Source organism: Lethenteron reissneri, chromosome 2, assembly GCF_015708825.2.
Source record: "Lethenteron reissneri isolate LAM-NWPU_2019-01 chromosome 2, ASM1570882v1, whole genome shotgun sequence".
NCBI lineage: Eukaryota > Metazoa > Chordata > Hyperoartia > Petromyzontiformes > Petromyzontidae > Lethenteron > Lethenteron reissneri.
The window spans coordinates 2,929,039-2,942,721 of NC_083780.1; the positions used below are offsets into that span (position 1 = coordinate 2,929,039).

At 50.5% G+C, this 13,683-nt stretch overlaps 1 protein-coding gene across 1 annotated transcript; it reads right to left on the reverse strand.

Moving 5' to 3' along the window:
- Nucleotides 1–1,601: 1,601 nt before the first annotated feature.
- NME5 (NME/NM23 family member 5) lies at nucleotides 1,602–10,534 on the reverse strand. Its single transcript, XM_061552109.1, has 5 exons — nucleotides 10,393–10,534; nucleotides 9,228–9,433; nucleotides 7,973–8,073; nucleotides 4,510–4,628; nucleotides 1,602–2,786 (listed from the first exon to the last, which is right to left on the reverse strand). Exons 1-5 carry the CDS (start codon nucleotides 10,501–10,503, stop codon nucleotides 2,700–2,702), a joined length of 624 nt encoding a protein of 207 aa, XP_061408093.1. The 5' UTR covers nucleotides 10,504–10,534; the 3' UTR covers nucleotides 1,602–2,699.
- Nucleotides 10,535–13,683: the final 3,149 nt, after the last annotated feature.

Sequence of the window (13,683 nt, forward strand, 5' to 3'; positions counted from 1 at the left end):
GGGAGTCACAAGGCATCTGGATCACCCTGTACCCGAGGAGTGATTACGTAACAAGTGGGGGTCGATCGATGCGAGATGGTGGTATGGGGGTAGGGATGATGGAAACAGGAACGAGCCAGGGGAGAGCTAATTAAGGACGATAGGAAACGGCACGGCAGAGCAGGAGAGGCTCGGGGAGCGAGGGCAGGAGGAGAGACCACGACACGAGGAACTGGAGCCCCGGAGGGTAGGCAAGGAAGTGTGTATGTTCGAATTTCTTTCGCGCCATACGTAGCCAATCGCGTTAATCGGGAGGTGCGGGGGGAGGACAACACACTAACCACAAAACGCAGTTGTAAAAAAAAAATGTTTTCAAGCTAGATGGTTTAACACATTCCTGCGGGGGGAGCTGGTAGGAACGTTGGGTTGCTCGGTCTGGCCAGGGTCAACGGCGGCGTGGTGTATTCCACAAATATGGCCGACTGTGAGGGCGGGCACAAGCCGGCGTGAATAGGTTAAACGTTGAGTTTTATAAGGGCACCACTGGGTGACATGCCCCACTCCCTCATCATGCAGGTACCTCAACAGCACCACCACACACACCATCATGTTTGTATGTTGAACTTCTTTCGTGCCATACGCAGCCAACCGTGCTAATCGGAGATGCGGGGAAAGGACAACAAACTAAACACAAAACGCAGTGGTAAAAAAAAAATAGTTTTCAATCTAAATCAGAGGCTGGCAATCTGCAGATCCAGAACCGCATGCGTCTCTTTACGAACGACTTCGTGACGTTATCTATGTATTCACATTGCATTACAGCTCTTGAAATATGGCTCTACATTATTTAAAAGTGCATAGCTCCAGTGGCTTCCTAATGTCGGCAGGAAGTGTTCCAGACCGCCACTAAAGCCAAAAGCCACTGCGAAGGATGAACAGAGTTCGCATGATGGTTTATGCTCCTTAATGAGATCAGCGAGGTGTTGTGGTTCACTTGTGGCAAGCACTTCGTGTGTAATAAGTACGACCTTATAAGCGAGAGGTGTGCGATTTCGCCGAACTGTACAAAGGAAAAGTTGTGTTCATTAGCCTGGAGGGTACAGACGGATGCAGTAGCCGCTATTCATTTTACATTCCCGTGTACGGCAAAAAATTAGCTCGGGAGCTAAATACCAATGTCGTACATTCTGCTGGTGACGACGCACGGGCCTCAGGACAGGGACTTCGTGTAGTTTTGCTGTTCCTCCTCCTCCATTGTAAGGAGCGCAGACGGACAGTGCGTTACCATATGGTCCGCGGTTTGAGTTGCGTGGCAATAATCACAACGGCTGAGACTTTGTATTTCATTTTCAATTCATGAAGGAGATGTACACACCGGCCTGGTGAGGTTGCCACGCGGTTGAGCGTCTTCGCGGAGGAGGGGTAGGAGAAACGTCAATGGGAGGAGGTGGCATGGTTGGGTCTCGAACGAGACGCTTATTCTGGACGTCAATCATCCGTTAGGATTATGCTTTATTCCGTTAAAGTGGGGAAACTTCAAGCTTATACCAAACGCTTGCGACAGTGCTCACAGCCGCTTCATTAAATACATAACCAATCGATGAAGTTCATTGCTCAAGAACCAAAGTTCACCTCGTGTAGGCTGTTTTAATGATTCTAAACATGGCATTTACAATCATAAAACCGTAACAAGGTTAATAGTATCAATGCTATATTCTTGGTTCTTTCGGTAAAGTCACGTAGAAGAGAAATAATAAAATAATGAAACTAATAAATAAATACATGTTTTATTATTTCCCTTCACGTAGAAGGGAAATAATAAAAATAATACATATTTTATTTTATTATTTCCCTTCTACGTGAGTTTACCGAAAGAACCAAGAATATGAATCCCTGCAGTCACGAAATATTTAAATCGAAAAGCATCAATGCCATTCACGAATATATTACTTTTAATTCAATGACATTCTCGAATCTCATGTTAATATTATTTGGTAATCTATTCTCAGACGCACGTTCAATGCATGTTTTTTGTGAATCTGGGAATGACATGCCATCAAGAGAGGGGTCCGATTGGCTAAGAGGTCGGAGCGCTGAGTCCGGGTGCTCAGATCCGTGATTCGGATTTAGGTTTCATCACTGCCACAGAGCCCGGCATTGCGCAGATCCGGGATTCGGATCCAGGTTTCGCCACTGCCCATGGCAAAACCGAGTTTTCATGCAGTGAGTCGGTGGTCTGGGTACCGATCGCCAATGACTGCACACAACAAAAACCGTGATCACATTAAATTTGGTTCTGCGCTTAACTTGCAAAAATGCCAGCTCTGAATGTGAAATGATGAGTTTCACTGCCACGCGACAAACGTGAATCTTGCACGCAGGGCGAGTTGGAAAATACTGCCACCTACTGTGTGGACCGCAGATCACTTGAAGGGATCTCAGAGAATGCTCTGTGATATCCAATTTAGAGGCCGTTCTCTTTACAGGAAGGGATGCACTGCTCTGCGAGATTTTCTACTGGATTCTCGTGACAATCGGGATAAAATTTTCTAAATGTTTTTTTTTAAAACGTAGAGTGAAATTGAATGTGTGAATCGTAATGTGGCCATTTTCTAACAGTGAGACAATTGTATCCGCCAAGCTTTAAATAACTGTCAAACATGGAAACGGCCGGCAATTGCGGTTTAAAAATAACTATCCACTCCTTGGTGTTCCTCCTCTTATCGACCTTCATCGTCTTCCTGTTGTTCGTCCGTCACGACGGGCTTGTTTGGGTTATTCCGAACCAGCCAGTCGGCAAGCCACACCTAAACACAGACGAGACGTGCAATGCGTGGCAGCGGGAGTGGGCGGGCGAGCGAGCGAGCGAGAGAGGGGTGGATAGGGAGGGGAAGAAAGGTCACCAACAGCTTGGGTTAGGAGAGACGGTGATGCACAGCGCATGTTTTTCACTGTTGCGTTGCAACGCTTCTCCGATGTACATTTGGGTTGTACGGCGTGTTGTGTACGTGTGTATGTTGAACTTCTTACGCACGGTATGTAGCCAACCATGCTAATTGGAGGTCCGAGGGAAGGAAAACAATCGAAACGCAAAAAGCAGTTCTCACAAAATGTTCATTGCCCCGCACGCTTTCAGATGCGCATCTGCGGCCGTCTGGAACGCTCTTCATTCCGACATTAGGAAGCCACTGGAGCTATGCACTTTTAAATCTTAGATTGAAAACTCGTTTCATTAGAACTACTTTCTGTGTTTGTTTGTCCTTCTCCCACACCTCTGATTGGCACGGTTGGTGACGTACAGTGCGAAAGAAGTTAAACATATATACACGAGGAAGTGGTGTGGCTAGCACCTCGCCCGTCCGCCTTAATCTCCCCAGCGCTGATGCTTACACACCGCACCAGCTACTCATAAGGCTAAAGGGCCGTCCATAAATGACGTCACACACCTGGGGGGGGGGGGGTCAGACATTTGTGACGATGTGTGACGAGGGGGGGGGGGTGGTATTGAGAAATGTGACGTCGCATCAAAATGCGCAACTTTAAATAAAATAGACAACACGTTCTACTTAATTAAATAGACTTTTTAATAAATGTTTTCTCCTACAACATCAGAGTGCAGCGCCACATTAAATACGCACTACAATGACAATAGTTTAATGCGATTTGAAGCATGTTTTATTTTCAAAATGGAAATATGCTTTTGGTGGGGTGGGGCAGAGGCTTTCTGACGTCATATTTGAGGGGGGGTCTGACTTTTGTGACGTCGTGTGATGAAGCGGGGGGGGGGGGGGGGTCAAAAATCGTTCCAAATCGCGTGACGTCATTTATGGACGGCCCCTAAGCCTTGGGAATGCGATGGTAGTGCTTCAGAACACGTTCCTTCAGAGTGGGCAGGTAGGAACTTGGTTGGACAGCGCATTCGTGCACGACAGACAAATATGAACGACAGACAGACAAATAATCCCTGGTGGGCAGTGTGGAACCTGTTGTTTCTACCTGTATACAAGATAACTTGACTTGAGGTAGCCAGGCAGCCGGCCAGGTAGCCAGCCCCCTTAACTATCGGCCCCTCCCCCTTGCTTAGGCCCCTCCCCTTACCCCCCCTCCCTCAGGCCCCTCCCCTGACCCCCCCTCCCTCAGGCCCCTCTGCTGACCCCCCCTCCCTCAGGCCCCTCTGCTGACCCCCCTCTTTTAGGTCCCTCCCCTGACCACGCCCCCCCCCCCATATCCTTAGGCCCCTCCCCTGACCCCCCCCCTCAGGCCCCTCTCCTGACTCCCCCTTCCTTAGGCCCCTCCCCTGACCTTCCTCCCTTAGGCACCTCCCCTCTCCGTACCTGGCAGTAGGTCTCCACCAATCAAAGAGCTGTTTATATATATATTTATGCACGACACAGTCAGACAAATAATCCCTGGTGGGCAGTGTGGAACATATTGTTCCTACCTGTATATTCGTCACCGATGTTGGCCGAGACCGCCAACTGCTGCGCTACCGCTCTCAACATCCATGCGTACATACGAGCTGTCTCTCACCACGGGGTCGGCTGGCTTGTGCTTGCAGAGCTGCGTGAGTCCGGCGAGCAGAGTGGGATTCACTGACCTCTCCAGGTACTCGCGAGCGGCCGGACTCTCCGGGATAGGCTCCAGGATGGCTGCGAGTTGCACACCAGACGACACAATTATTTATGATTAGTTTAACACGTAGGCTTTCGCGACCAATATTATTCATAAAAAACGTTTTTTGGGTGAGATCGCGTTATTTATAATTGTGTCGTAACCCTCCACCACCCGACACGGCCAATCAGCAAAAAAGTGTCACGTTGACAAAAGACAAATTGCCCGATTACCAATCTAGTATATAATTACAATAACCCCCCCTCCGCCTCAAATCGTTGCACCTGAAGAGTTAAATGATGACGTCACCCTGCTGCTATTCTATTTAAGACCGGGAGCAAGAGCAGAGCCTCACCATTCTGGCGAATTGCCCGATGATGCTGGATGCAATTACCAGCGAAACGTCGTACCCAAAAATTGTAAATGTTGTGGTTTCACGCTTCAACACACCGGTGGGCTAAAGTAGTGAACTATTTGTCTTTTGTCAACGTGACACTTTTTTTGCTGATTGGCCGTGTCGGGTGGTGGAGGGTTACGACACATTTATAAATAACGCGATCCAACCCAAAAAACTTTATTATGAATATTTATGATTAATTGTCATGATTATTATGATGCTTGTTGACCCAGGAATGCCTTACAGAGTCCCAGGGACTCTTCTTTTTTTTTACAGGAGAGTCCTCCCGAGTTTTCACGTTAGAGGAAGCAACGTTGCTAAGTGTAAACCCTGTTGAATAATCTGTCCAGGTATATTGCAGTTTCGCGGTGTTTGGACACATTTTTTATTTAGTGAATGCTTTCAGACGAGACTTTTACACAATTAGAGCACCAGATATACGCAAGGAAAATTACTAATTAAATGAACACGTATGTATGCTGATGATATATTGTGAGTGGATGTCAGCCCACGTCGCCACAGAGCCATGTGATAGCCTCTTCCTCCCCCAGCACGTTTGCCTAATACCAGTTACGTTGTGTGTTTGTTTTAGCGATGGGAGAAAACCCGGAGGAAACCCGTGCAGGGTGAGAACTTACAAACTAAAATAAAATTAAAATAATTTTCCCAGGTAAGGCTCACTTGAGCTTTTTTTCTCTTTTTCAGAAGCGACCTTGCCAAAATCGATAGCTCAATGAAGTGGCTCATCACGTGGAAATTTATTGCTGCCAAATACTCTAAACGCGTGTTGATTCTAAATGTGGAGGGAAAAAGCGGAGGACCCGAAGAAAGATCCACGTGGCCACAGGGAGAGAGACGTGAAAAAAAGAAAATATACAGCAGGCGTCAGGGTCAGAATTCAACCCACGACCTCCTGCATACGAGGCGAGCTTCACTCACACTCTGCATAACAGGGGGATAACAAACTCCGCACAGAAAGAGTTGGGAATTGACCTCACAGCACAGTGCAGACACTAGAGGGCAATATAGCACTCCTTACCGTAATTTAAGTTTTTTTTCCCCCTTAACACATTCCTGCGGAGGGAGCTGGTAGGAACGTTGGGTTGCTCAGTCAATGGCCAGGGTCAACAGCGGCGTGGTGTATTCCGCAAATATGCCCGATTGTGAAGGCGGGCACAAGCCGGCGTGAGTAGGTTAAACGTTGAGTTTTATAAGGGCAGCACGGGGTGACCAGCCCCTCCCCACCCAGACCCACCCCTCCCACCCCGCACCCAGCCCCACCCTCCCCACCCAGCCCCTCACCACCCTCCCCTCCCCACCCTCCCCTCTCCACCCAGCCCAAACCCTCCCATTTTTGGATGCACCAATGGAACGGACACAATAATCCCCTGTGGGCTGGTGGAACCAGGTGGTTCCTACCAGTATTAATTAAATATTCAAACGCACAGATGGCTCAGGACACAGAGCCTCTGTATATAGCTACTAGATAAGAGCTGTTTGTGTCTTTGGTGGTAAAATATATTGTAAGTGCCTGCACAAATTTGTTACGTGTGCAGTTTTTTTGCCATTTTTATTCAGAGGTGCAGGAAACCAGAGACAAGCTGGAAAGCAGCAGCCAGGCGGTGAGCCGTCACCAACGATTTCCAAAGTTCTGCAGTCCTCTATGTATTAAGATGTTTTTTTGCCAATTCATGAGTTTACACAAATTGAAAACTAATTTCTTTAGGACTGCTTTTTGTGTTTAGGTTATTGTCGCAGAGTTATGTAACATTACACGCCACAGGTTCAAGCTTAACATTAGTTCGTTATCCTTCCCCCGCACCTCCGATTAGCACGGTAGGCTACGTGCGATCCCAAAGAAGTTCAACATACATACAAACCGAAGCACTCGCGAGAAAACATGCGTGTGCGAGGGCCAGCACAGCTCAATCTCCGTACAGATGGGAACAGATGGAGATTAATCCACGCTTGCTGCAACTGCCTTCCCCCGGCGAGCCAGGGTACGACGGCTCCTCCTCGACTCCCACCGGAAAGGAGTTTCATGACAACATCTCTGTGTGCGGTGATCCACCATTCCTTTCTGCTTCCTCCACAGTGCTGGATCACAGGTAGCAGCTACGTTTGCAGCCTCAAGTGCCCCCCCCCCCAGGATGCCTGGGCTTCACTGGTGCTGCCCCGGCTGCCCCTGGGGCTCGTTGTGATTGGTTCTATGTGCCCCTGGCGTTGCTCTTCTCTCCGTCCCTACCCCCACCTCAACACGAACTCCTCCTACCCACCTCCCTTTTATCCTCTTTTATTCTTTTGGAAAGCATCTTGAGATGTGGTTGCATTTATATGCCACGTAAATTCCAATAGATTGTTTTCAAGAATGAGTGAGTAGGTAGGTGAGCAAATGGGCAGGTGAGTAAGTGGGTGGGTGAGCCAGTAATTGAGTCTGAGAGTGAGCGAGTATGTGAGTACGTGTACGAGTAATGTGAACGAATGAGTGAACGAATCGGGGGGTTGGTGAACAAGTAGGTGGGTGAGTGAGTGAGTTGGTGAGTAGGAGAGTGAGTTGGCAAGTGAGTGAGCGACTGACTGAGTAGGTGAGCAAGTGAGTAGGTATGTGAGCAAATGGGTGAGCCAGGTATTGAGTAATACAGTGAGCGAGTAGGTGAGTTGAGTGAACGAGTAGGTGAATGAATGAGTGAGCTAATCGGTGAGTTGGTGAACAAGTAGATGGGTGAGTGAGTTAGTGAGTAAGTGGGTGAATTGGCGAGTGAGTGATCGATCAAGTGGGTGAGCAAGTGAGTGAGTAGGTAGGTGAGCAATGGTCGAACCAGTTATTGAGTATTACAGTGAGCGAGTAGGTGAGTTGAGTGAATGAGCAAGTGCATAAACGAGTGAGCGAGTTGGTGAACAATTAGGTGGATGAGCGAGTGAGTGATCGAGTGGGCTGGCGAGCGGGTGAACGAGTGGGTGAGCAAGCGAGTGGATGAGCATTACCGTCGGGGAAGAAGAACCGTATTTCTCGCTCGGCAGCTCCAGGGTTGTCACTCCCGTGGACGGCGTTGCGCAGTTCGTCCGTGCCATACAGCGCACGCAGGCTGCGCACACGCACGCAAACAGACACAACCATCGTCTCAACGGGAGTTACTGTTCTCCCACTGATGCTGACGCATTGGTGCTGTCAACTGTACCACGTTGTCAAGGTTATGAGATGCTCCGGAGAGTAAGGCTCACCTAGTAAGGCTCGGTCCAGGACATCGATGTCATTGAGAAAGAAAAGGAAAAAAATGAAAATTCGACTTCGCGGGTGAGGGTGGTGGAAAAATCACGTGTCTTATAACTGCAGAGAATACGGTAGCGGTGAAAGTGGCTGTATGGTGGCGATAAAATTATCGACGACTCTACCCGGTTTCAATAATAAAAGACTCGTCACATTCGTCAACAACACCGTGTGTGGACTAGAAAGGAAAGGTATATAATAGATGACGTTTTGGGCAATAGCCCTTCACCAGAACACATAAATACGTCAATAAAGTCAATAAAGTCAATAAAATCTGGTCACACACATGCCTGAAGGAAGGAGCCATGTCAGCAATAAAGCCATATCCCGGTTTATAAAAGAGACACCGCCAACGTTTGCTTTGAAATAATCATCATCACGATCCATGGGCAGATAGCCCGTAGGTATCCACTGCACGTTTCGTCATTTTCTTCCACTTTTCTGTCTCGTGCCAATATGCTCAGGTAGTGCACATCTGTCTGACACCTATCTCTTACAGTGAGGGGAAAAAAGTATTTGATCCCCTGCTGATTTTGTACGTTTGCCCACTGACAAATAAATGATCAGACTATAATTTTAATTGTAGGTTTATATGAACAGTGAGAGACAGAATAACAACAACAAAATCCAGACAAACGCATGTCAAAAATGTTATACATTGATTTGCATTTTAATGAGTTTGATTCCTGCTCACGGCTACCACCGGTGACGATTATTTTAATCCGCTCCATGGGCCTCCCCTAGGTCGACTCAGCCTCAAACGAGTAACTGGTGTGGTGTGTGAACATCGCCGCTGGGGAGACAAAGGCGGCCGGGCATGGTGAATCCAAGTCCTGGGCGAAGCCGGGTAGTAAAGCTAGTCAATTATAAATTGTGACCATCCTTTGATAGAGACAAAATAAGCACATCGTATAAACCAGAGAATACGTGAATTGCAAAGTGTAAAGCCCCACCACCCCACGCTTTCTGTACCTGTCAGGGTGGCTCTGCCGAGCCTTCTCGCTGTTTCTGGGTCCCATGAGTTGCTGCCAGAGTTCCGTGGCTCGGTGCCGAGCCAGAACCATGGCCAGGATGGGACCGGAGCTCATGTACGCCACCAGGCTGGGGAAAATCATCTTGCCAAAGTGCTCGCTGTACAGCTCGCTGCACTGCTCAGGGCTGAGGTGCACACGTCGGCACTGCGCAACAGAGACAAAAAGACAAGGATCCGCACGCGTGTTACTTGAACAAACAGCTGAGGCTCCGCCATAGGGTATCGGGTCGTGCCAATGGTGGCTAGGAGATGTTAACTACCTCGCCTGGTATGCAGGAAGTCATGGGTTCGATCCCAATCCTGAAGCCTGGTAATTTGGAGTTTGCGCGTCTCTCTCCCCGTGGTCACGTGGATTTTTCTCCGGGTCCTCATGTTTTTCCTTCCACATTTTATAATCGACATGCGTTTAGAGTATTTGGCTGCTAGAAATTTCCACATGATGATAAGCTCGGCCTGGCGATTACCGTCAAGAGCCGTGGCGATATCAAACGCGATGAACGATTTAATAAACGTGAAAGTTGATGTGGTGATGCTGCATCCTCAAAACGTGCCCATGGGGATTTGCAATGAAGGATTTAAAACGCGTTTAAATAACGCAGCGGTGAAGCTGTCCTCGGTGTACTCGGTGCACTGAATGAGGTATTAGAGCCACCCCTGTCTTCTGTATGTATCTTGAACTTCTTTGACACCGTACGTCGCCAATCGTGTTAATCAGAGATGCGGAGGAAGGACAACAAACTAAACAGAAAAAGCAGTTTAAAGAAATAACTTTTCAATCTAGATGATTTAAAAGTGCATAGCTCCAGTGGCTTAATATCGGAAGAGCGTTCCAGACGGCCGCAGAAGCATATCTGAAGGCTCGTGGTGCGGTGACCATCTTTATTCGATGGCGAGCCAAAAGCCGCTGCGAGGATGACCGGAGTTTGCATGATGACAATATGTCCAGCAGCGAAATGCCAGACGGCTGACAGATCGCGGTTTGGTTCTGTTTCGGATCAGCCAACAGCCAGCAGTGGTAAACCATTCGTATCGCGAGGGACCCGCGCTGCCTCGGCTCAGATGTGCCAGTGGAAAAGGAAGTGTGAACCCCTGGACTTGGCACACCTGTAGCACAGTGAATCCCGCTTGTGCGATGCACTCTCGGATTTGAGTCGCCGCTTCCAGAGCTTCTGGCTTCACGATGGCCAGGGTGCGTGGCAGCAGAATTTGAGACATCGTTAATTCCGGTCACGGACTCCTCACAAACTGCAGTGCACAGAGAAACAACAACACATCCACGGTCATGATCTGGATCGAGGCCTCTGCACCCGTGTGTGTGTGTGGCGGCCAGGCGTGGTGCTGGAAACCCACCCTCTCGTGTGCCGTGACTCATGCTGCCAGCTATTGGCTGCAAAGTTTGGTCGTACACGTTTATGCGTATCGTTTATTGTTAAATTTGAATCACAGTTCCTGTGATCGTTGTTACGTTGTTTTTATAGCTTTATTTTGGTGATGTCGAAAACGTTTTGGTTTAGCCATGTTTGTTTGTTGTAGTACAGTTAGACTGATAACTTTAATCTAAATTGTCTTATGGTTGTTATTGTTTGACTTGCATCCCACTGGGATGTTTGCACACAGCGTTGATGTACGGTGCTTTTTCATGAAGACTTTGCTGTTTTTTCCCTGGATTTTTCTGTTGCGTGTAGTCACTTTAAGGTGTTTCTTGTTCACGTTTTAGTTTTTTGCGGTTGCACCCGATTCAAGAGCCGAATGGCTCACAGGGCTCCACCTCATAAACGAAACTGAAATGAAACTGAAACAGTATTTGCCCCAACAGTCTGTACTGAGACTATCCGTGGGATCTTTATCTTCGTCGTGCGAATGTGTCCACGTAACACGGCGTGGATGAGGCCTCCATCCAGCAGTGGCTTGACAAAGGGAGGGGAGGCAATGGTCATCAGGCCATGGTCAATCCACTGCTGGATGATCATCCACGCAGCTGCCGATTCTGTCGCTCCATCTCCGCGTTTCAATGCCCCGCGGTGTAAAAATTTTACCGAATGAGATTATGAACGCGGACTTGCGCACAGACGCGCGTCAGGACACACACAAATACACGTGATAAACACCGCGGTGAAACGCACACTTGCTGTTACACGTACGACACTAGTTACACGTACGACAAATCGATCGCAATGCGTGAGGTACCTCAGTAACCACCGCTAGGAATGCTGTATTCTCTGCGTGCCGAAGTTGGCACACGTTTAAATCGCCTCCCCCCCCCTCCCTGTGCCTTGGTGTAAGTGTCGACGCTTGCGCGTTGTTATTCACGTTTACACAACGACTAAAGTAAAACGTCGTTCAAGCTCTTGTGGGGAGGGGGGGGGGTATCGTGAGAGTTACCGCGCCTGACGGAGCTCGTCGCTGCCGCGTGAAGCCTTCGCCGCGAGGCCTCAGAGTGGCAACGCCGTCGCCACGGTAACGAACTCCCTCCCCCCGAGCCCCTCCCCCCCGCCCCCTCACCCCTAGCCCCTCCCCCCCTGCCCCCTCACCCCTAGCCCCTCCCTCCCTAGCAGGTCCCGCCCCAGCCCCTCCCCCCCTTCCCCTCACCCCTCCATCCCTAGCAGGTCCCTCCCAGCCCCTCCCCTTTAGCCCCTTCCCCCTCCCTCCCAGCCCCTCCCCCCCAGCCCCTCCCCCCCCTTCCCCCTCCCCCCCAGCCCCTCCCCCCCTTCCCCCTCACCCCTAGCCCCTCCCCCCCTGCCCCCTCACCCCTAGCCCCTCCCCCCCCTTCCCCCTCCCCCCCAGCCCCTCCCCCCCTTCCCCCTCACCCCTAGCCCCTCCCCCCCTTCCCCCTCACCCCTAGCCCCTCCCCCCCTGCCCCCTCACCCCGAGCCCCTCCCCCCCTTCCCCCTCACCCCTAGCCCCTCCCCCCCCTTCCCCCTCACCCCTAGCCCCTCCCCCCCTTCCCCCTCACCCATAGCCCCTCCCCCCCTGCCCCCTCACCCCGAGCCCCTCCCCCCCTGCCCCCTCACCCCTAGCCCCTCCCCCCCTGCCCCCTCACCCCTAGCCCCTCCCCCCTGCCCCCTCACCCCTAGCCCCTCCCCCTTTCCCCCTCACCCCTAGCCCCTTCCCCCCTCCCTCACCCCTAGCCCCTCCCCCCCTGCCCCCTCACCCCTAGCCCCTCCCCCCCTTCCCCCTCACCCCGAGGCCCTCCCTCCCTTCCCCCTCACCCCTAGCCCCTCCCCTCCTTCCCCCTCACCCCGAGCCCCTCCCCCCCTTCCCCCTCACCCCGAGCCCCTCCCCCTTCCCCCTCACCCCGAGCCCCTCCCCCCCTTCCCCCTCACCCCGAGCCCCTCCCCCCCTCCCCCCTCACCCCTAGCCCCTCCCCCCCTTCCCCTCACCCCTAGCCCCTCCCCCCCTTCCCCCTCACCCCGAGCCCCTCCCTCCCTATTCGGTCCCCCCACACTTTTTAAACTTGATTTGAAGCTGTCGTGACTGCAGGGATTAAAGGGGCCGACATAAATGACGTCACGCACCTGGAGGGGGGGGGGGGTCAGATATTTGTGACGATGTGTGACGGGGGGGTGAGAAATGTGACGTCACATCAAAATGCGCAACTTTAAATAAATAATAGACAACGCGTTCTACTTAATTAAATATACTTTTTTATAAATGTGTTCTCCTACAACATCAGAGTGCAGCGCCACATTAAATACGCACTACAATGACAATAGCTTAAAGCGATTTTAAGCATGTTTTATTTATTTGGGGGGGGGGCAGAGCTTTGTGACGTCATATTTGATGGGGGGGGGTCTGACTTTTTGTGACGAGGGGGGGGGGGTCAAAAATCGTCCAAAATCGCGTGACGTCATTTATGGACGGCCCCTAAGGCCCCACTTGAGCTGTTAGCGTCTTTCATTGTAAGTTTTCGTAGCCAACACAATGTTGTCCGCATTTAGTTTTTTTGTCATGGGGTTGAAGTGTTCATGCCGATGTTCTTTGTGGTTTGTTAACCGGTTCTGTGCCTTGTCGCGTGTTTGTATAGTGCGATGGTTGTTGTCACTTTCTGACCCGCCCAACTGCTGAACGCGTCTGTTTGAAAGAGCTTTAGAGCTCATCGGATGAATCCAGTATAAATACTGATTCTGTGTACCCTCCACCACCCGATGAGATCGTCACGTTTACACACAGGTGATATTATTTAAACGTTGTCAATGTTTCGATCAAAATTGCGGTCGATAAAGCTCCTCATCGGTTGTGTTAGACTTCTCATGATAATGTTAAACGAAGGTGCCACTCAAGATTAAAGTTCGTCTCTAGCCCCCCCTCCCACCGTGCCCCCCTCCCTCCACCTCGCTCACCCCTCTCTAGCCCCCCCTCCCACCGTGCACCACCCTCCCCCCACCTCGCTCACCC